Raw genomic sequence first — 24,271 nt, 5'->3', positions numbered from 1 at the left:
TAAATAAACATCCTGTATACTTACTGCTACAAACGGCCCGATTCGAAGAATGATTAAGATACGTTTAAGATCTTGGAAAGATCTTTATAAGATCGATAACTAAACGACATGTCAAAATTAACGTTTATTTCGATTTCGCTGTGATCCCAATAAGATCTATCCACGATATTTATACGACATACAAACGATATCTAAATGAGAACTTATCGTTATCGTATCTCATTCTTCGAATCAGGCCTAAAGTATGGACTGTCAATCGTTATCGTTAAAATTTTTCATTGGGTTTGGTAGGGTCCCGTAGTTCGTGAAAAATTGTGCCGTAGTATTGTTAAAAAGTAGTTATTTATAATATTCTATAAATACCATATTGCTGTAAATGTAATTTTGCTCACAGCAGAACAGATGGCCGCTACCGGGCCATGGTGGGAGGCAGATCGGACGACCAATCCCACGAGCAACGGCCCGGTGACACGCGGAAAAGCTACAAAGGGAAACAGAAGGGTAAGTGTCTAACTGAATAAATAAATATTATAGGGAAATTTTACACAGATCAAACTTGCCCTACAGTAATCTTTTATTAAAATTGAAATTGAAATTGAACTATTTATTTCAAGTATTATACCCATATATGTAAGATTAGTTACAAATTTTCTTTAAGACTATGTTAGTAACTTAGTATCCACAGTATAATTATTACATTAATCTTAAATAAATAATCACAGTCACAAATAAGTAAATTAATTAAAATTGTTATTAAATAATGAACTAGTATAATATATAAATTAAATTAATATCACATAATATCATATTCCGAGATTTACCAATTTTTTCGGCTTAATTTGCCTTTTATTACAATTCAATTAAATTTACATTATCATTCTATAGACAACAATGGTCCATAATGGTTAGTAACATTTAAGTTAAGTAACTTTCTCAAAGACACCGGTATTCTAAGTAACTCCATTTCGGAGATAATCAATATTTTATTTTTATCATATAAAGCTCTGACGAGTATGTACACTTACCTTAGGGCCCGTTCACATATTGATTAGTGTTTAGTACGGGTTAATACATTTGCTACTAAACGTAAGTACCTACTATCTCGGACGATCGATGTTCGAAATGACATTGACATGTCACAGTTTTAAATTGTTTGATTGAGATAAATGTAATGTCCGTGCAACAACAACGCTATATGCAACATTTAATTACTTTTTATAACAAAAAAAAAATGTTAATTTTTTTTTTTTTTTTAAAGTAAATATTAAGTAGTTTCCTTAAACGTACTTACCAATACCCCGAAGTTAACGGAATTCAATAAAAACACTTTGTATACAAATATTTAGCTGAAACGTATGTTAGTTTTGCTTTAAAAAAATAAAGAAATTCTTATCTTCACAAAATCCTTTGTATCTCTTTTTATTTGAAAGGAATAACATGAAATATTTGAAAATTTTACTATATCGAAGTTATTTTATTGGAAGCAATGAACTTGCACGTTTGTGAAATATTTTCCTTGCACGAACTACTGATATTATTCTAACGATACATCTATAAATCCGCAAATACCAACGTATCGTGTGAGAAAAATATTCATGAATTCCATGTTATGTTTATATGTTTTTTTTTCTTTATGTCTGTGTGATAAGGATCCTGACCGTATTTTTAGTCAACTTTGTGCATCTTTTTCGAAAACTATTTTTACTGTTTCTTGCCGATCAATTCAAGAATAAAAAATCAAGAATTTATTCTGCAAGTAGGCCTCACGGGCTCTTTTACAAGTTAGTAAAACATTATAGTAACATCATATGATATGATTATGTATATGTGCCTTTGAAAAAAAAATAGTGACATGAAAAATACATAACAACATTTATAAATACAACAGCCAATACCTGGGTAAACATTACATTATAATAATCTTAAAATAAATACTACTATAGAGATGTATAGTCTCTATGGTTAAAAATACATTAAATCTGGAGATGTAATGGAGGTCCCATATTGGGATACCCTCCTACAGTTCAGGAGGGATTTAAGACTCAGGTCAGAGGTGTAGGGTTAGATCCGACGTAGCTTTATTTGACGTTCATAAGCGCATTGTAATATGCACGTAATATGCCTACTTGAAAAATAAACTATCTATATCTTTATACTTCTCTATACAGCACAATTTTTGGCTACATACATATGAAAGGTTAAAATATATATTATATATCTTCTAATAAGAGGGAGTGGTGAAATTATTCTGAATTTAATATTATCACATCGTAACTGGTGAATTAATAATTCCAATAATCACCCATAATAAATCACAAAACAACAAAAAAACTTTTTTCAAACAAGCGAAACCTATAAACCATATACAGGCTGTGTATTTGGTTACCTGCAATAATTTACGGAGTGAACATATAGGTCATACTGAGCAACTATTACTATGGGACCAACCCCGAAATCGCAAATTGTTTTTTTTTTACTTTTCTATAGAAAATGTCAAGGTCAGATAGCCAGAATGTAAAAAAGCGGCCAAGTGCGAGACTAGACTAGAGAGCGGACTCGCCCATGAAGGGTTCCGTACCATTTATGACTTATTAAAAACAAACTACTTACTAAATCTCGTTCACACCAATTTTCGGTGGAAGTTTGCATGGTAATGTATATCATATATTTTTCATTCTGTTATTTTAGAAGCTACAGGGGGGGGGGGACACATTTTTCCACTTTGAAAGTGTCTCTCGCGCAAACTATTCAGTTTAGAAAAAAATGATATTAGAAACTTAAATATCATTTTTGAAGACCTATCCATAGATACCCCACACGTATGGGTGTGATGAAAAAAGATTTTTTGAGTTTCAGTTCTAAGTATGGGAAACCCCCAAAATTTATTGTTTTTTTTTCTATTTTTGTGTAAAAATCTTAATGAGGTTCATAGAATACATCTACTTACCAAGTTTGAACAGTATAGCTCTTATAGTTTCGGAAAAAAAGTGGCTGTGACATAAACGGACAGACAGACGGACATGACGAATCTATACGGGTTACGTTTTTTGCCATTTGGCTACGGAACCCTAAAATGCCATTTTTTAGGGTTCCGTAGTCAACTAGGAACCCTTATAGTTTCGCCATGTCCGTCTGTCTGTCTGTCTGTCTGTCTGTCGGAGGCTTTGCTCCGTGGTCGTTAGTGCTAGAAAGCTGAAATTCGGCATGGATATATAAATCAATAAAGCCGACAAAGTCGTACAATAAAATCTAAAAAATATTTTTTTTTGAGGGTACCTCCCCTACACGTAAAGTGGGGGTGAATTTTTTTTTTGCTCCAACTCTACAGTGTGGGATATTGTTGGAAAGGTCTTTCAAAACGAATAGGGGTCTTCAACAAACATTTTTTGATAAAGTGAATATATGCGGAGATAATCGTTCCGAAAGAAAAAAAAATGTGTCCCCCCCTCTAACTTTTGAACCATAGGTCCAAAAAATATGAAAAAAATCGTGGAAGTAGAGCTTAAGAAAGACATTAAATGATAATTATAGCGGACATGATCAGTTTAGCTGTTTTTGAGTTATCGCAAAAAGTTTCCCCTTCATAGTAAAAATACTTACTTTAATTAGGTACTGATTATGCAAATTTGCCTATTTGTTTAACTCGCGTGAAAGGTACCGTTTCATCCCTTGGTCAACAATTTACTATACTTTAAGCTCCAGTTTAGCTTATTGTGACGAAAGAGTAACTACGGAACCCTACACTAAGCGTGGCCCGACATGCTCTTGGCCGGTTTTTTAGTTGGTACCATAGTAAAACTTGCTTAGTATGACCTATATCAGTCACCCCGCAAATTCTTGCAGGTGACTAAATAGATATTTTGTATATTATGCTGAAGCGATCGACATCAAATCTATCAAAATCAAAGTGATTTGTTAAGATTTAGTCAGTGGAAAAAGTTTTCTCCGGAAAAGGATTTTCATAGAAAAGTTACCGTTATTTCGTTAGGACCGCAAAGCTATTTATTCCTTTTTTTTTCATTTATTGAGATAATAGTCTTAAAATAAACATATGAGCAACTTAACTAATAGCTATGGATTGATTTCGTTATAGACCTATAGTTTCCTAATTTTAAATTATTCGATGTACAATTGAAAAAATAATAATAGTGTAAACTTATAGCGTACATAACAAAAGCGTAAAATTTATATATAAAAAAAATATATATATATATATATATATATATATATATATATATATATATATATATGTAGAGAACTGAGAAAATACTTAAATCACAGGTACCTATTATCAGGTTGCTGCAACTTTTCACCGTTATTTTAGAAAAGAATATACTGCTCTTTTAAAGAGGCCTAATGAATTGCAAAACAAATCTGCGTCCATACATTTTTCATTGTACTGCCTACATGTATTCCTGTTCAAATCAAACTGTTTGTGTGTATAAAAAGTAACTTTCGAATACCTAAATAAAAGGAAAAATCATTTCAGACATCATTTCTTTTTCGTAGAATCTCCCTCTGAGCATTGCTAAAGCGTAAATTGAAAATTCAAAGTTAAAAATAGTAAGCAATTCGTTAACCCAAACTGTATAGTGCTAATGGAAATAAAATGTCTGAAACTGAATGAAACTCGATTTGCTTGAAATTCGAGGCCGATTCATATTTACAAATTGTATATAAACCAGTCATGATTCAATTTGGCCCTTAGACGACCTGGACATTGAGAGGGAGCGTAGGGCGCTGGCTATTCGTGGGAATATGTTGGCTAGCAGGTTTGCACGATGCAATAATAAAGTAAAAATTACTTTATTTAAGGCATTTTGCCAGTCTTTATTCGTGCTGCCTGTGGGTGAACTATACCCAGCGGACAATCAGTGCCTTGAGGGTGCAATACAATAATACGCTCAGGATGCTGTTGGGACTGCCCAGGTACTGCAGCGCATCAGGCATGTTTGCGGAAGCGCGAGTAGACGGCTTCCATGCTATTATTCGAAAGCGGGTCGCCTCCGGGGGTGTGCGGGGGAGTAGCAACAGCATTCTGGACGTGATCGCTAGCAGTTTAGACACTGGAATAATCTGCATGTAATTAATTAATGGGCAAAATTTTAACCATTATCAATATTTATTTTGTGATTATATGTAACTCTAAAATGTACCTTTTTATTTGTAAAGGATCTAAATTTAATTTTGAAACTTTAATATATTTTTTTAATTTACGTTATTTTAATAATTTTATTGTAATATGGATCATTTGTTATCTATAATAAAGAATTGAATTGAATTGAATTAGATAACGTTCCTGGGTAATTTTATTTAAAGTTGTAAAGAAGAGACGCTTTCCAGATAGATTTTCGTACATTGACCCGCCTGTTGCTATCTCTATTGCACGCGCGTAATTATATTGCTGTCAAACTTGCACAGTGACATTGATAACCGGCATCATGGGTGAAACAGCAATATAATTCGAGTAGAAATAGGAAATCCTAAGATGAAAAAATCCCAAATCGGAAAATAGTTTAGTGGGCAACCCATAGTGTTGTGTTCCTGCCGGTGAGTAAGGTTGCCAGAGCTCAACGAGGGGGGGTTTAGGGTCGGCAACGCGCATGTAACTCCTCTGGAGTTGCAGGCGTACATAGGCTATGGAGACTGCTTACCATCAGGCGGGCCGTATGCTTGTTTGCCACCGACGTAGTATAAAAAAAAAGTGTGATGAAAAAGTATTTTCATAGGCCAAAAGCGGTGAATTTGTCAATTATCCCTTTAATATAAAAATATCAAAATTATTACAACAGAATTGGCGTCGTAAAAAGAATTCAAAATGGTTCTCATTCGCTTTTGTTTACGGAGCTCCGTGCAGTCGGAGCAAATCTTAATTAATCTGAGAGATAAGCCGCTGTTAAGGATGCTGCGGACCACATCACTGTAGTCGGAGAAGAGTAAAGCTAGTTTGTTTTTTAACTTGGCTCGTATAACTAACAAAAATGTTCCGCGGTAACCTCACTGAAAAAAATGGCCGAACTGGTTTTGTAACTTTACTAAATAACTAAACTACGGTTATAAGAAAATAAACTTTGCATAAATTTACAAACTTATTTTGTAGTGTATACCCAGTACCTGAACACTGATAGCCAAATCGGTTTTGTAACATATAACACATAGTTCGCAAGTCCCAATTTTTGTGTAAACAGTAACCAAAATTTTGTTACAGTTATGCAAACATTTCTTTCAGTGCTGTCTCTCCAATTCACTGTATCTGCAGTTATCTGTCTACCGTAGTTACAGATTCACAGGGTACTTTGTAAGTTTGCTTTCCTTGGATTTCACGGGCCTATAAATCCCGCGTGAAAAAAGGCTTGCGTGGGGATATAGATCCAACACGCAGAGGCCCTTTGGAGAGCTTTAACGCCTGCTGGAACCCGTTCACAGGCGCAACAACTGACACCCATGAACCGGTCGCTGCAGGCATTTTGACTAATGTAGAAAAAGTAAACAGTATAACGATTTACGGATTGAAGTTTAAGTGGAGAATGAGACTGTGTTATTGCAAAGACGTCCGGGCACCTGCCATAACAATATTTTCATAGGCAGGCGGTGACTTGCCGCCCACTAGAAGGACCCTTGAAACTGCCGTCGCGAAGACGACCAGGAGCAACACCGGTGTGAGCGGCTCAGGAATGTTGAGAGGTGTACGCCGCTGTGTACTCAGTGGCTGATAACAGCCACTGTGCCAACTCGCGTCTTATGCATGTTTTACTTCCACCCCTTGAGCATATAGCTTGCTTATTATAATTATTAAATCGAGAGCGACATTCTTCCTAATTACGGAACAATAGTGTTCTGGACATTTTGTGGAGGCCCTTTTGGCGTTCTAATAAGATGTAGGCGGTAGGTACACCGATCGGATGTTGGCCTTGCCCGTGTCATGGGATGCACGCAGAGGCAGTACCCGCTAGGTTGCAAGGACTATTGAGCGTTGGTGAAATCTAAAATGAACTAGGTTATTGGGTTAAAACGATGGAAAAATGCTGGCCTATGGGATAAAAGACCTAAACGCCTGCTTAAGAGTACGGTATGCAGTTTTCCGGCAGACAGCGACTCGCCCCCACAAGATTGGCTCCTACAAATCTAAGATGGCTCAAGGGCAACTCTAGTATGAGGTTTGAGGGTAGAGAGGTGACACGGGAGTTTAAAACTTGCCACTGACGGTTCCACATTTATCAACGTTATATTATGAATAATAACATTTTACGCGTAAGAAATTTGTTTATCTTTATGCTGCCGTTGCGATTTTAAAGGGTCAGTGACAGTGTTGGCCGAAAGTTAATAAGAATTAACCATTTTGAAGTCTATCCATTAAAAATTGAACCGAAAACTGTATCCGCCTGTTACGGTTTACGGTTCAATTTATAATGGTTAATTTTCAATATGGTCAATTCTAATTAACGTTCAGCCAATACTAGTCTATGATATGATGGTCTATATCTTTAAATAAAAACTGTTAACATAAAATTGCGGATACATCGATCAGACCGTCACATAGCTAATACAAAAATCAACTTTAAAATGAGGCTTCCAATATGCCATTGGTATTTTTACGAACAAAATTGCAAAGATAACTTACTTGTATACTTTCACTAGGCCTCTATCACGCCGAGAATCTCAGTACCCATTTACGAGTTTTATGATAGTCATAATTTATTTACATTTTTCAACACCCTCCCAAAGTGGTTTTGTTGCGCGCTACAAAAAATATTATAGATGACGTCGTAAAATAATTTAGGAAATTTAGGCATTTATACGAGAAAAGACGGTTTACATTTTAGGCATTTTAGCTTGAGCTAAGGAGAGATAAAAAACGAAATAAAGCGTGTGAAACTTTTTAGTAAAAATACAATGCAAGCATAAAACTTACTACTTCGGGCGGGATTCCACCAGTGTACACTGTGCGGCACAAGCATTTTTGCACCGAATATGCAGACTGGTGGAATCCTGTTTTTTTTAGAATTGAAAAAAGGGTAAATAATCTTGACGTTTTTTTTCGAAAACTAAGTAATAAATTATTTTTTAACACGCAGAAAAATCTGCGAACGATGCTATTAAGCTTAGCATAAATTTAAAAGTGTAAAAATTACTGTCTTGTGTGAGACTTGAACTCACGGCCTCTGGATCGATACTCCAGCGCTCTGCCATCTGAGCCACCAAGACCTCATCCATAGGCAGCAAATTTTTCCACCAAAAAATTAAAAAAAAATATATTAATTTTTATTATTTCAATAAAAATTATATTAAGTTTATAATATTAAACTTAACTAGGTACTAATCTTAAATTAAAAAGATTTTTTGAGTTAAGGAGTCTTAAATGTCTGAGTCTTAAATATCTTATCATATTTTTGTTCAAACAGGTAAAATAGACAAAATCCGAGACGCCCTCCACAACCCGGTGACAACAAAAGCATCTCCCACCTACAACTCGCAGGCCAGAGATATTTACGACGAAAACGAGGTAAGCATCTTCAATTCATACCCCAAACAGGTGATCCTTGGCTAGTTTATGGTCTAATCCGCATGTGAAAGGTTATGTTATTTAAAAAAGATGGGTAAATAACTATTAAATTTAAAACATTAAAACCCTCTACGCCATATGCCAAAACAACAATTTTATGCAAAAAATGTCTTGCATCAATTTGGAAAAGATACTCCTCAAACTGCTGGATAAATTTCGCTCAAATTTAACTAAGAACTACTCAAGGAAGCTCGCTTTCACGTAATAAACCACATCGATATCGGTCTATCCGTTGGAGAGCTACGACGCCATAGATAGACACACAGACAGAAAGATATTGGCGTCAAACATATGACACCCCTCTTTTTGCATCTGGGTTAAAAAACTTCGCTGTAAAATCAATGAAACTAAAAATTTACTCGTAGGCAATGAAAAATCACATAACATTATCTCGGCGTGGGTAAGTGAAAAAACATAATGATGAGGATTACAATTAATTTTACAATACGCTGTTTTTAATATAATTATGCTCTAAATTTTATTATTTTAATAAACTGTACAAAGGGAGAAATCTTGCATTAAAAAGTGTAAATAAAAAAACATTAAAATATAAAAACAGGTAAACAATTAATTTTACAATTCCCATTAAAAATATGCATATCATTGAAATACAAAATCCAAGTTTATCAATGCAGCAAAGGATTACTGTTTCCAACTATGTACGAAATTGACTCTAGAGAGTTATTGCACCTTTCTCTTTAATCCCGGTTGGCTTCACGCTATTCCAAATCAGATTATATTTCATCAGGTTTTATATCGTCTAAAGGCCGATCCTGATTTAAAAAATTGATCTAATCATCTAATTTTGACACGACCTTGAGTTGAGTAATAGAGCATCAATTAGCGGTAGCGGCTCACGCAAAAAAAATACGTTTTTGGCAAAAAAAAACAAAATTATGCAAGCTTTTATCGCTGACTATACTTTTCTTTGCACATTGAGACAGAGTTTTCACAGATAATAAATTGTTAACAAAGGGCCTACCGGAAAACGAAAAAAATCGAATTTTAGGTACATTGCATGTTAAATAAAAGCTTGTAAAATTGAAAAATTCACCGCTTCGGGCAAGGTGATTCGAAATTGCAACCTTTTGATAGTGCTACCGAAGTTTATCAGAAGCGTGCGAATTTAGAAAATTTGTGGCTCACACTAATTGTTGCTTACGAAATCCTCTCCTCTAATCTTTTATATCATCTTTACTTCTCTCTTCTCTTTCTCTTTCCTACTTGACCCCACTGGCACCTCAAGCTGTAACTGGTCCCCGGGGAGGCCAAACAGCGTAGCGTAAGTCACGATAAAAAAGTGAGTGCCTGATTTGACACGACTCAGGGTCGTATCAAATTTTTAAGCAGAATTGGACTTTTAGTTTATTGTGTCCATAAAATCGTCAGGTTTTATTGGCCCCTTTACTGAAGTTACGTCTCGCTTCTGATTATGAGATTCAGTAGACAAAGGCACCTTGGCTGTAAATGGTTTTATCTATCTTTAAAGATTGGTCTTAAAAAGGCTTTTAAAACTGCCGTTTGATACGTTTACTACAGTGTAATTGAACTAAGAAATACAAGTTTATTGTTTATAAGGTTTAAAAGGTTGCTTCAATGAATTAAAAAAAATTATCATCATTATCGGTACAACATTTAAAATAAAACACATAAATAATAAACTGAATATTGGGAAAAAATTCTGTAAACAAAATGGTAAATAAAATGATTTATTTGCAGTATTTTAAATTCAATTTCAAAACCATAAAGTTACAGAGTTCTATCTACATCTTGTATAATTTCACTGTCTGTCACTATCTTTTTGATGCTCACTTAACCCCCTAAAAATCACAAATCCTTGTCAAAAGCACAAACATGTTAAACACAAATAAAGAATGATTTTTGTCATAATCAGTAACTTTTTGAAGACAAATAAATCACAAACTGCAATAAATCTGCCGTGCTCATTGAAATGTAGCACCCAGCCAAAAGGCCCTAACCCCATGTCATCAAACAAAATTGAATTAAAAAGTGAAAGAGTTCCAACTCCATCGCATTCAATGTAGCTCGTATAAATTCTCCAAACATTATTCTAAACAATAACTATGTCTCTCAACGCTGCTTGGACTAAAGGAGAGCGCCGTCTCCTCCCAGATGCTCCCCCCCAAGCCGAGCAGTGGCTCGCGGCTGCTGCCATGCTTCCACTTCCTGGTCATGCAGATCCAGGTGAGACGTTACCGGAATAGAGACCTTATTAGCATCGTCTTTAGTTTCATTTTACCTGTATTTAGTATCTAGTGTTTTCTTCGGGTGTTTGATTTATAATTGGTATGTTGTTTATTGAGGTCTCTTGGTCTTCATTTTAGAGTCCTTTAATATGTAGTTTCATTATATTTTATCACCATTTAACAGGGTTGCAATTACCCATGACTTCCCTTCTTTTGTTTTTCACTTTTGGGTTCTATATTTAGGCGTTTTATTAACATTTTTTATCATCATTCAACAGGGTCATCAGGTCATCACTCATCAGCTATCTTCAGCATGTTTATTTCTTGTCGGTTGCTTTTATAGGTTTTAACTTGGTTATAGTTTTTGGTTTCCAGTTTCCATCATGGTCGTCATTATCTTTGGTTACTTCTATCGATACACTTTGTTTTAGAAAGTTTTAATCTTTATTATTGGAACGTCATTAAATAAGGTCATATAATTATTTTGTTTAAGCCCATTTTTTTAATTAACCCAAAAAGGACACATATAATTGATATGTTCAGATGTTCTGGAATTTCCAGGGGTTCGGCAACTCGAGAGGACAACGGATGGTGGATCCTCTTATCATGTACCAGAACTACGGGACCCCTATCAAAGCCCACATCATCAATTTGGAAGACAAACAAATTGTTTTTCCTGAAGATGACGATTCTGATATTATTATTGTCAATGAAGATTATGGTAAAAATACAATTGATGAAGTTAGAGTTGAGAATTTGAAAGAAGATGATGATCTTGAAACAACTACTGAAGTCAAGTAAGTTAATAATATAAAATTAAAACATAAATCAGTAAAAATATTATTGATGATATTGATCATGGATTCGAGATGTGATATTTAATGTGTATTCAGAAACGGGTATTAAACATTTTGAAGTAAAATCGCTTCTATCGCTTCTTGATGATCAAATTATCTCTATTACAAAATCAAAAAGAATTTCAGTTTCTCATTATTTCGATTTGTATAGGTTAAATAACTTGTAGTACTTACAGTAAGGGTTTAATTTCGTAGCAGAATTTATCTTATACTTATAAAGGAACTATGCCTCTCAAGAAGCATTTTATAATTAATTTTGACAAAGTTATTTTTAAATTCGTGGCTTTGCAGACGAGTGGAAGCCGTGGATGCAAAAGTGTACGCGTGGAAAACGACAGACTGGTCCCCGTGCAATGCTCCTTGTGGACAGACAGGCCACCAGGTTAGAGGAGCTGTTTGCCAAGTAAGTGTCTTAATACAATATTACCGGTTTATCCTTCTATTCCGTCTGTTTAATGCTCGTATGATTTGACATAAATGACTCTTGTACTTAAATGATATTAATCCTAACTGTTACCACATTTAATTCCTCTTTTGCGATCATTAAATAGACTTGAGACTTGAAAAACTTTTTTGTACAACAAATTATATAGAAAATAGAGACTGGATGCAAATTATAAATAGTATAGTGTTATCTGCAGCATAAGTCAAATAGTAGATTTGGTACAATTTTGGCAAATACCCACCCTTCCTCTGCGTAATAGCTTCAAGAAAAAATACAGTATAAAGTCTTGTCAACAGCACAAGAACGACAACTCAACAACAACCGTAGAGACAGAAGAATGTCTCTCTCGTGGCTTGACGCCACCATCCGTGCTGATCGCTTGCTTGAGCGGCGCGTGCGCATCGTGGAGGGCGACACCGTGGTCGGGGGTTCGCTGTCTTGCCAGCGGCGCTGGTAATCATGCTTACCTCTTTTATGTAGTCTCTCTCTCAGGCATTCCAAAGAAAAAGTCCGATGTCCATGAAGATAAGGCTTTCTCCTATTTCTTTACAAAAAAATTATACATCGTTAATTGACTCTATGCAACCACATTAAGGATCAGTTGCATCAAATCCTCTGTCACCGTTAAAGCGTTCGCTAAATTTTATTGTAACTGATGAGTGACGTTGATCAGTCTGCTAAATGTGGGTCATCGGCCCTAAGTGTCCCATTTTGATTGACGATTAGTTTATTAAAACTCCAACTCCTTGACGAAGACAAATCGTAATACCAATAATCTTGTGGGAAAAATCATGCGCTGACTGACAGCAGGTTGCCACTAGTAAGGTGTTACTTTAGCTCTCTGAAGACAGGCTGAAAAATGATTATTTTTTTGTTGATTATATACTCATAACAAAAACTCTTTTTAACGGGATACAAGTTTAGTAGTACTAATAAAGACCCTAATTAGTGATTACGCATGGTCCTGGGTTCGAATCATTGTTAGGGCATTTATTTGTGAGTTAATCACCAATAATTTTTCCTGAGTTATGGGTGTTATCTACAATATATTTAAGTATGTATTTATCTACATAAGTATATATATTGTCGCCTATTACCTATAGTATAATCTTTTTTTTTAGTTTTGGGTTAGGTTGATCTACGTAAGACTGTGCCCCAAATCTTTATTTATTTTCATTCGCATTTGAAACATGTAAATAACAATGCATTAGAATTTTATCACGGTTTGAATGTTCATGGTATCTCAAAAATTTTATTAACCCCATCCAGCCGTCGTCCGCCGCCGGGTGGAGTGCGTCAGCTCCAACGGTACCGTGCTGGCTCCAGAGGCGTGCGATATCAGCGCGCAGCCATTGAAGACTAGACGGGAGCCGCAGCCATGCAAGGCGACTTGGACCGTCGGGCCATGGAGCAAGGTACAAACTCCATGTGTTTTAGTTTTGGTTGTTACGCTTTTCCTTTTTTGTGGCCAGGTCTGAGACTATGATGCGGCTATAGAAGATTAGTCGGAAGCAGCCGTGTAAGGCAAGTTAGGTTGTCGGGCCTTAAGTAAGGTAGGTTTTAGAGTGGCAAGGTGAGACAACCAACGTTGACTCCAACAACGTTTGACATCAGCACGCAGCCGGAGACTAAACGGGAACCGCCGTGCAAGGCAATCGAGCATCGAGCATCGAGCCTTGAAGCAACTGAGTACGGAGTTATTAACTTATTACATTTTTTCTAGAACGGAGTTCGTGCCTCAAAGGGGGAGTTCAAATTATACCTCAAAGATGTCGCTGTTCCCGACGAAATCTAAAACAGTGTCATGTTCATGTAACAGAATCAAAAATTGTGGTAACGTAGCAACTTGTATAAACAAAGCGGTCCTTCGAGCCGGAACTTTCGGTAGATCTATGCAAGATCGATGCAGTAGCGTGCCGAGCGTGTGACATTCATAACTCTGACATCAGCAGGCAGGATACCTTGGAGCAAGGTAATCTTTTTGTTGTTACACTCTTTCCAACTTTTTTGAGCAATGGTTAGTATTATGGAAGTTTTGAGAAATTTCATGCCTTTTTCACATACGTATTTCTATTAGAGAATACTTTTATATCCGTATATATACGCTGACTTCATGGATTTGCTTACGCATAAGAAACTTATACTTCTGGCCGTACCAGAAAATAGTTATTTATGATACAAGTGCAGAAAATAGGAAATTCACAATGAGTGGTTATAAATTAAAATTAAAACACGACCAAAGGGAGTGTTTTCAATCGACACGAGTTGCGAATTACCTATTCGCACGTGTATCGTACAACGTTTTACAGTACAGTGCCTGGGCGACCGAGCTTTGCTCGGTTATAACTATTTATTGTAATATGGTGGTGTATTAGGTGAAAATCTTAACTACATTTTTTTACTAAATTAAACTTGTCTAAAACAATAAAAATTAAAAAAATATATATAAACTTGAACATATGAAAAAAAACAAAAGTTAGTCACCGGGCGAGATTCGAACCCGTAACACTCGTTTAGCAGTCCGCGTCTTAACCCGCTGGACCAGACGGACAGTGGCGGGCAACACGAAATTAGCGACCATATTCTGCGACGAAAAAAAAAACGCATGAAAACTCGAAAACACGCGTTTTCCCAAACATAAGACTAATCTAGATAGATTGTATACCCCCAAAAACCCCCATATACCATATTTCAGCAATATATAAATATATATACAAGAATTGCTCGTTTAAAGGTATAAGATATGGCTCTTTAAAGTTTCGACACTTGCACGGAAAGTGCTCATTCCCGCACGCGTGCGGGAAAGTAGCACCATATGTATAACTGTAAACATAATTTTTAACACCCGAGCTATGCAGAGTTGACGGGTCCCACCTGCCGACCAACCAGTTGAAAATGTCATTTTGGGTCAAAATCTGTCAAAATATAATTTGGGGTCAAAATTGACAAAATGTCATTTTGCGACAGGATCTGTCAAAATCGTCTGCATTATTGACTTTCCAATTTAGACATTAACCAAAACCCTTTTCCCTAGTGCATAGGCCCCTGCAACAACCCAGGCCGGCAACATCGCGTGCTCCGCTGCGTCTGGCGTCACAACCAATCACAGAAGCGACGCAAAGAGCGCAGCGCGGGCGCAGCGTGCGAGTTCCTCAGGCGGCCTAGCGTCATACGGCAGTGCGACGTTGCATGCCCGCGAGGTAACTGGGTTACAGATACAGCGTTATCGATGGTTAAGTTGGTGAGAACTGTGGAAACCTGGTTTGTTTAGTGACGAGTTGCTTAGGAGACCGAGCGTGATACGGCAGTGCAACGACGTTGCATGTCCGCAAGATAACTGGGTTATGGATACCGCGCTCTCTATGGTTAAATCGGTGAGAACTGTGAAGAGCTGATTTGTTTATGTGAAGGATGGTTAGCAGATCGGCGGGGCGGGCAGCGTCAATTTGAGTAGTGTGTAGTGTGCAATCAGGGGCCCATTTCTCGAACGGAATTAGACTAATATTATTAGTCCACGAACTGTCAAGTTGTGTGGGTTACCATGACAGCACACTAATAATAATAGACTAATACCGTTCGAGAAATAGGCCCCAGCCCGTATATATTTGTATTAGTTTAATATTGGCGCCTACTACTACGCCTATTTTGAGCGACCACTCAGTTTTAACACAATTAATTTACGGGTCTAGATTCGTTATTCATAAACGCACTAAAAGCCTCAATTAGCTTTTACAGTTCATCTTAATCTGACATTTTGACAGCTGTATTTGTAAGAAACATAAATTAAATAATTGAGGCTTATAAAGTGTTATGAATTTGGGAGAAAGACATTCCAAATATGAACTATTGGATGTTATAAATACTTGATGTTGTAAAATTGTGGATAACAGGCGAAAAATGTGAATTAAATAATTCAACTTAAAATTTTCGGACACCACGCTAAATTTCCTAAAATTCTGTCACTATGATTCCAGAGTAATTAAGCGTTTGAATCGCTAATAAGTATAATGATTCTTTACCAGTTTGACGTTAAAAGTCGACTAGCTGACTAGAAATGAATTCGATAAATCGAATTATGTTTTTGTCAACAGACTGGAACTACAAAATTGTAATTTGTTACCTCTAAATTCAGTTTTATTAAGTCAAATGATATGAAAACTGCCACAAAACGGCATTTACGTGATCCTAGAAACTTGAAAATGTACGCTGTTGTAAGGTTTTGTTGCTAAGAATAATTCATTTATGATTTATGTCACCAAATGTTACCGTCACAAAATGAAGTCACAAATGGAGTAGATGAAGATGATGAGTTCAAGGCGGAAACAGTGGCTCAGTCGCCCAAATATTGCCTCTCTCGTGTTTAAATTAGGTTGAGTGAGTCTCGGCTTTTTTTTTACCGAGCCGCTGTTCCCTCCTTGACCCTATATATTATATATATCTGCTGAAATAAATTAACAAGCAATGATAGAATGTTATTTTTAAACTCCGACTAGTTAAGTACTAATACCGTATTCTAATTTAATTAATTTTAAATAATTAATTTTAGCTGTCTGGTGTGTGCAATGAACTCAGTTATAATTTATTCATGACTTTTAAACTCAATTAGTCTTGCTCTCTATTTAAACATGATTCCTTCAGTTATTTTAATTTAATTAAACGTGAATAATAAGAAAGTCGTCTGCCACATTAATTATATGTTTTTCATACAAATTGGAATTATATTATTTTTGAAAAAAAAAACTCCAGAAATAATATACAGGGTGACCTTAGCTATTGGCCAAACCCTGAAATCCCACGTTGAGTTACTTATCAGGAAGGCTCTGACGTTAATATTTTTTTTTTAGAACAAAAGATAAAAAAATATTTTTTTCGAATATAAGTTATTTGCAATAATCGACAACAAATAGAAACACACTGTGTTAATCTTTGGCAGTGTTTTTGACAATTTGTTCGAAATATTTGATAATGATGACATTTTTCAAAAGTCAGAAGCTTATTAGTGTCATAAATAAAAAAGATAATCAAAAAGGTCGAAGAATTTTCCATACTATTCTTTGAGGATATTACCTTAGGAGCTACTAACACATACAGGCTGCTCCAAAGTAAAAAATGATAATTTGTTATTTTCTTCGAAACCGCTACACCGGTTGTTATGATAGTTTGTACACTGGTTCCAAATACACACTAGGGACACACTGTATATTGTATACGATCATGCTGACTCAAAAATAATTTAGGTACTTCTGATAGTGAATAGATTAATACAACACGGAATAGAAGATCAATGTGACCTATAAAGTAAAGTTTTTATCTCAATACTCAATACTGAATATCTTTATTGCTCATAAGACGTTACACGTCATCATCGTCGTCGTCATCTACACGTCTTAGTCATAACTCAGTCAATTGACAGAATCTTATTCTAATCAACTCGTTTAGCTAACTACACTCGTGCGAATAGTGAGGCGATCCGCGCGAGTAGCGCGATTGTCAATTAGGACACCTATTTGAGGTCAATATCACACACACAAACGCGCGATCGCACGAGTAAAAATCACGCGAACTTGCGATAATCGCATAAGCAGTCGCGTTGTATTATTACGACCCTCTAACGTGGTGAATGAACGCGAGTGTGTAAACGTAGAAGTAACAATGCGCTCGCTATTCGCCTCGTCATTTGCTTTGCTCGCATGACTGGTGGGTTAAATCACGACCCTTTACATTCGGATTCGTTTATTTCTAACAACATATAGGCTACTTTAATCTATTATCATGGCTCAATAAAAACGCTAGTTGTTCTGTGCAGATGGCGTCTGTCGCGACACATCGCGCTTCTGCGAGAACGTCCGTGCCATGAACATGTGCGCCCTCCAGCGCTACAAGATGCAATGCTGCAAGACCTGTAACTATTAGTTCAATTACGCTAAACAATTTAACAAGTAATTATATTATATCAGCAATTCTATCAGTTTGCTGATTGACGGTCAGCTAAGACTTGTAGCGTTTATTTTAACAATTCAAGTACGCTGAATGCTATTCCAACGTCTACGCCATGAACACGTGCGCGCTAAAAGCAATGCTGCAAGACTTGTAACTATTGTTCAGTTCGTTGACTAATTCTATAAGTTTGCTGATTGACGTCCTTCACTTTGTTGGCGTAATTCTATCAGATTTTTGATTAATCTACTGAAGGATGTCCTAAAGGATGCGCTGAAGTCATGATTTGTAACGATTACTTAAACAATTGACGCGTTGGCTATTCACATTTCCGTACTTTAGCGCTACAGACTGCAATGCTTCGACAGGCACGTTGAATAATAGAGGAGTGTCTATTAAAAAGGGCTTATTTCTCTATGAAAACTATACAAAAATAAGCCTTTTAAAAAAAATACTCAATTCTATCATTTGCTGACTAATCAGTTTGCTGACTGACATCTGTCAGCGCGACTGCGCTAAAAAATTTGTAACTATTAGCTGAAGTACGAGTACGTGAAACAATTTTTACGTACACTGAATAATTCTATCCGTTCGTACTCGAGCCCTACAAACTGCAAGTTTGCAACTATTAGTTGAAGTACAATAAGTACGCTGAATAATTTTAATTAATGCCGAGAAAAATCTGTTCACTGTGTATAATTCCATTTCCATAAGAGCATGCGTGATATTTGTACTTAGTTGTTGATTTGATATTATTCTGAATCAATTTGGAATTCAATAAGTTCACTGATCATTGGATCATTCGCGGTCGAATTCAAAAGTTACGCTGATTGATTTAGTCAAATTGACTAGCATATTTTGTGATTAAAATTTTAATCACAACACAGAATAAACAAATAATTTAGCCGATATCTGTATTATATTGCTTGTTAAATTGAATTATTTATGACGCCAAATTCAAATTGTCAATAGATCACAAAATATGTCATAATGTCATGCTATTTGCGGCAGCGCTTTGATTTGAAATAAGAATTGAAATGTAATTAATGTGGAATTGAAGCAGGAATACGTTTTTAAAGATCGATTAATGTGAGACGACTTTCATTGTTTTTTCAAACAAAACTATGCATCAAATATAATAATGCTTCAGTGCGATTATATCAATTGAACTGATCTGATCATTACTTTGTTTTCACTAGATTTTCTTATAAATTTAAGTTGTAGGTTATAAAAGAAAATGCCATTTAACTGTAAAAGTTGCACAAATTGAAAAAAAAAATAGATCTAGTCGTAAAGTGCACTGATTGGATACTGAACAAGGAATGGATGTAATATATTTTTAAATGGACGAATGAATTTCAGAAATCAATATTATTTGATAGGATTAATAAAATAATGATTGAACAATTAATGTTTCAATATAATAGTCCTCGAATTGATTATTATGTAAGTAGGAATCAAAATATTTAGTAAAATGTTTTGTACTATATATTTAAATATATGTAAATATATAATAAATATACAAATGCAGCACAATATACCTTATGCTTAGCTCTGTCTTGGAAAATGCACTATAAAATAGGAAAATGCAATATTCATATATAGAAAAGGTAGTTAAAATGCCAAAATCAATTCAAAAGCAAATTGTTTATGGGTGCAGTTGTTTCTATTATATATATAGAAAAATAATTATTAAATGTCAATTTAGTAAAATTAATTTAAACCTAAGCTGTCTTTGGATAGCCTTGTTAAGGGCATTATGTATGTATGTAGTTAAGCAAATGTTTAACATATTTAATATGTATATTGAAAAATTATAAACTAGCATTATTCTTTATTATTAAAAGCAATACGATTCGCTTACATTAAAAAATGTATATAATACCATTAATTAAATGTACGACCTGTGGAATAGGAAAATGTAATAATCAATTGTCTTAATTTAATTTCAACTACTTTTAATTTTGAAATATATTGTTTGAAACCGCCTTAAATTAGAAAAAAAATTGGTATAATTTTTAAGATTGGCTTCTTTTCTCAGCTGTTAGTCCATCGGGAACTAAAATAATTTTATTGTGTGTGTGATTTTTGAAGGCGGTTCCAAAAAATAATAATTTAATACTTAATTATTTTTATTGACTTAGGATATGTATTCAACGACTCCTTGTATTCTTAAGGGTATTTTTTCTTTAAATACGCTATACAGTATTATAAAAATATGAACTATTAGGTAAAACAATTTGTTTTAATTGTTACACACATCAGTATCCTAAATGTAAATATAAAGTATAATATATATTATGATTTATGAGGTCACGTAATGCACTTAATTCAGTTATTACTTGCTGTTTTCTAAATAAGCATACCGTAACGAGAATTAATTTTGAACAGCCTTATAATTCATAAATTTGATTAAAAGTAACTATACTTATGATGTGAATCAGGCGTACGCTGTAAACATTAAACAACGGCCCGATTCGAAGAATGAAATACGATAACGATAAGTTCTGGTTTAGATAAGTTCTCATTTAGACATCGTTTGTATGTCGTACAATTGACAGAAGCAGCTCGATTCAGGCATCCAATGTCACTTTGACGTTAGAAATATCGTAGACAGATCTTATTGGGATCACAGTAGAATCGAAATAAACGTCAATTTTGACATGTCGTTTAGTTATCGATCTTTTAAAGATCTTTCCAAGATGTTAAAAGTGTCTTAATCATTCTTCGAATCGGGCCGCAAGTTTATTGTTAACCACAATACATTCTTACCTCCGCTTCAAGCGGTAGACCAACACGGACCCAGCCAAAATGCCCATCGTTTGCACCGTCGTCGTAGCGAACGAAACGCTTTAGGGCCGCCGCTAGCTGACGCGAATTATCCGGAACGGACGCCCCGTCTAATAACAAATTGTATGAACAGCGCTAACTGGCGCCGGCGCGTGCGACGTATTTTGCCTGGGAGCAGAAGCCCTACTGCGAACCACGTTCGACGTGTTGCCTCTCTGTCGCACTTGTAAATTCGTACGTGACATAGAAAAGGCCCTCTGGACCCGCGAGTGTGCGCACGCGGCGGGCGTCCGCGCCAGCTAGCGGAGGCCCTTAGAATCAGATCAAGCTTAGGTCGCAACGATTTTGATTTCCTAGCCTGTGTTAGTGTTAAATAAACGTCATAATTTCATAGAAATTTGACGTTTAAGATAACACTTTCACTGTCTGGGATGTCAAAATCACTGCCAACTTATCTTGGTCTGACTTTATCTCTCGCTCTTGCATATTAGTGACATTCCGATTGGCATCTTGGCTAGGCCCCCTGGAGTGCAAGTTGCGGAAAGCTTCCAAAAACTGGGGAAAAAATTCCGTGTCAGAAAATTTCTACAGGAAATGGAGAAAACTTTCATTTCGAAAATGAAAAATTTCGATGCTCATGTGTAAAAATATGAAGTTACCAAATTTTCCCATCTGGAATACACAATGTTAGAAACATTCCCATTGCACATCAGTAGGTTGATCGGTAGTGGGGGGTACTTGGGTATTTCCGAAAATGGACTCTTCATTGATTGAATTGTGATTTTCGGAATTACTCTAAAGCCTAAATTTTCGGAATTGCCCGTATTTAGCTATTTCTTTGTCTATGTTAGAACCAACATACCTCTGTCTGAATGTTGCGCAATGTTGAAAAGTATTTTTGTTTAAGTTCCATTGCATAAATCCGAAATTGTACATTGTACCGACATTTTCAAATATGAATAAAATATATTATATAAATAAGTTACAATTATTTTGTTTTATTACTCACCCACTTATTATTTCATCAAAAATGTAGCAAATACATCCAAACCCAGGTGACATTATGAATTTCAAACTAATAACGATATAAGTAATTAGTTAAAAAAATCCTTGTACTTTGTATTTTTTGATCTTTAAAGTTAGTACAGAAATAAACGTTCTCTCTATGGAGGTACTTAATTAAAAAAAAACTTCAATATACGTCACTAGATACATAAAAATATACATTATTCTAATAAATTATTCAGTGAAATCCAAACTGCCCGTAACGAACACGAACAGTACTAAACATTGTTCTAAAATACACATTCTGCAGTCTATCCGTAACAGAATTCCGAATTTAAATCTAAACGAGATATTACCATTGCGTCACTGCCAAACTCCGCTCTGATTGGCTAGCGTACGCTCGCTCTGGGACGTTATTGGTCTAATGAACAATTCGGCCTGATTGCCACAGAGCACATTGTTGCGCAGAGGCGGCCAACGAGGTTATGCTGATTTGGTTTGTAATGCGAGTGGGTATTGATTTTAACTAGTTGTGTGTCTATGTTAGTGTAGTGTTTAGATGTTATCTTTGAATTAGATAAATGAATATTAATATTATACAGATATGCTAGTTGCGGAAACTTTCTAAAAAGTATGAAAGTTTTCGATAATTTCTGGAAACATGCATCAAAATTAAAGAAAGATAGTTAAACATAAAATTTCGTATACCATACAAAAAGATGATTAGTTTCCAAAATTATTCCATGTAGAAATTTCACAATTTTTAAAGTTTAAAAACACATCACTAAATAATGATTTTTTTAAGCTTTCCATTTAATTTTTCTACTGAGAGGAATCGGGTCAAGGTCAACTGTTGTTCGACGATATCTTGAGTAATCTTTTACTGATCTTCCTGAGTATTGTTAAGTACGTAGTTTAGATAAATACAATTTTTAACAACATAATTAGTCAAGAATACCTTTAAAATCTGTCGAGTTTTACCAATTCTTTTTTCTTGAATTCCGTTAACTTCGGGGTATCGGTAAGTACGTTTAACAGCGCGGCTTACGTGGGCGATGACTCGCGAATGCGATGCGGCGCGGCGCGGCAGCCCAACGGCATTCGGAGATCACCCACGTAGGACACATCTATAGGTATCAAAGGATTGAATTCACCCGCGCCGCGCCGCGCCAGTTCGCGTTCGCGAGTTATTCGCTCAGGTAATACACTGCCTAAAGAAACTAAATGACATAGTTCAGTTTTCATATATATATATATATATATATATATATATATATATTATATTAATAATAAGTAATTAAATGTTGCATATAGCGTTGGTGTAACACGCGCTTTACATTTAACTTAACCAAACAATTGAAAAACTGTGACATATAAATGTCATTTCGACCATTGATGGTCCGAGATACGTTTACGGTACGGTTACGTTTAGTAGCAAATGTATTAACTCGTACTAAACACTAATCAATACGTAAACAGACCCTAAGGTAAGTGTACACGCTTGTAAGGGCCTTATAAGATAAAAAATAATTATTGATTATCTCCGAAATGGAGATAATTAGAATACTTCTCTGAGAAAGTTACTTAATTTGAACTCATGGATGCACCCTAGAAATTAACGGAAATAAAAAAAACACGGTGTAATATTATAAAATAATAGTATACCTATAAAATAACATCACAATAATAGATATTTCATGAACAAACCGAATTTCGCAAATTGACGCGCAACAATATACCCTAAGGACCAGCCGGCGCCGCTCAAACTACAAAACACGATTTCAGGTTATCTCATCACAGAATAGATTAGGAATAGCAACAAAAGACTGTGGAATATTAAGACTCCTAAATAAATTCAAAATTATTATGATGGTGGTGGTCTTAGCCGATTTGTAGGTACAGTCGCCATCAGATATGTCGGAGAGGCTAAAGTCAGCAAAAATATCTGAACACGTTTTGATGATAGAAGATTTATTTTGATATAAGTACCTTGACCGCTCTGTATCAGAAGTATTAGACTTTAAACGACATTTTTGGTGTCGTTGCATGCTCCAAAGCACCAATATTGTAAATAAACTATTATTAAGATTTAGGATAGAATTAGGATAAACTTACATAGATATAAGTAGGTTTTACTGTATTTAACTAACAAAAATAGACTGTAATTTGGTGTGAAATAAATATACATTGATTCATTGATAGATTAAATTGAATTGCTGCTGCAAAGTGTACATTTAGGTGGATTTTTTACAAGATATTCTAGGCGTAGTATTAACGACAGTAGATGGTGCCATGCAGTGACGAAGTTTATGTCGTAACGAGGAGCTGCATTTAAATTTGAAGGTCTTGACTAGATTTGATATTGAATAATAATAAAATAAATACAATTCAAAACTAAACAAAAACAAAAAGACATAAATATTGACACGAAATAAAAACATAACAGTACATTACCTACGCGCATCTA

General features: G+C 35.2%; 1 protein-coding gene across 6 annotated transcripts in view; it reads left to right on the top strand.

Moving 5' to 3' along the window:
• The window catches only part of LOC133516567 (protein madd-4), a 651,682-nt gene extending 630,780 nt beyond the window's left edge, over positions 1-20,902 (top strand). For 4 of the 6 annotated variants that reach the window (XM_061849564.1, XM_061849563.1, XM_061849562.1 and 1 more), the window contains 9 exons: positions 395-501; positions 8,403-8,503; positions 10,676-10,768; positions 11,314-11,567; positions 11,919-12,030; positions 12,369-12,525; positions 13,342-13,487; positions 15,107-15,272; positions 17,879-20,902. In XM_061849564.1, the coding sequence (XP_061705548.1) occupies positions 395-501; positions 8,403-8,503; positions 10,676-10,768; positions 11,314-11,567; positions 11,919-12,030; positions 12,369-12,525; positions 13,342-13,487; positions 15,107-15,272; positions 17,879-17,985 (1,243 nt within the window). In that variant the 3' untranslated portion in view covers positions 17,986-20,902. The remainder of the gene's footprint in view (positions 1-394; positions 502-8,402; positions 8,504-10,675; positions 10,769-11,313; positions 11,568-11,918; positions 12,031-12,368; positions 12,526-13,341; positions 13,488-15,106; positions 15,273-17,878) is intronic. The other 2 variants (XM_061849561.1, XM_061849565.1) reach the window with 2 other exon arrangements.
• Positions 20,903-24,271: the final 3,369 nt, after the last annotated feature.

This window comes from Cydia pomonella, chromosome 3 (assembly GCF_033807575.1).
Source record: "Cydia pomonella isolate Wapato2018A chromosome 3, ilCydPomo1, whole genome shotgun sequence".
NCBI classification, from domain to species: Eukaryota; Metazoa; Arthropoda; class Insecta; order Lepidoptera; family Tortricidae; genus Cydia; species Cydia pomonella.
This window is presented reverse-complemented; position numbering and strand designations above follow the sequence as displayed.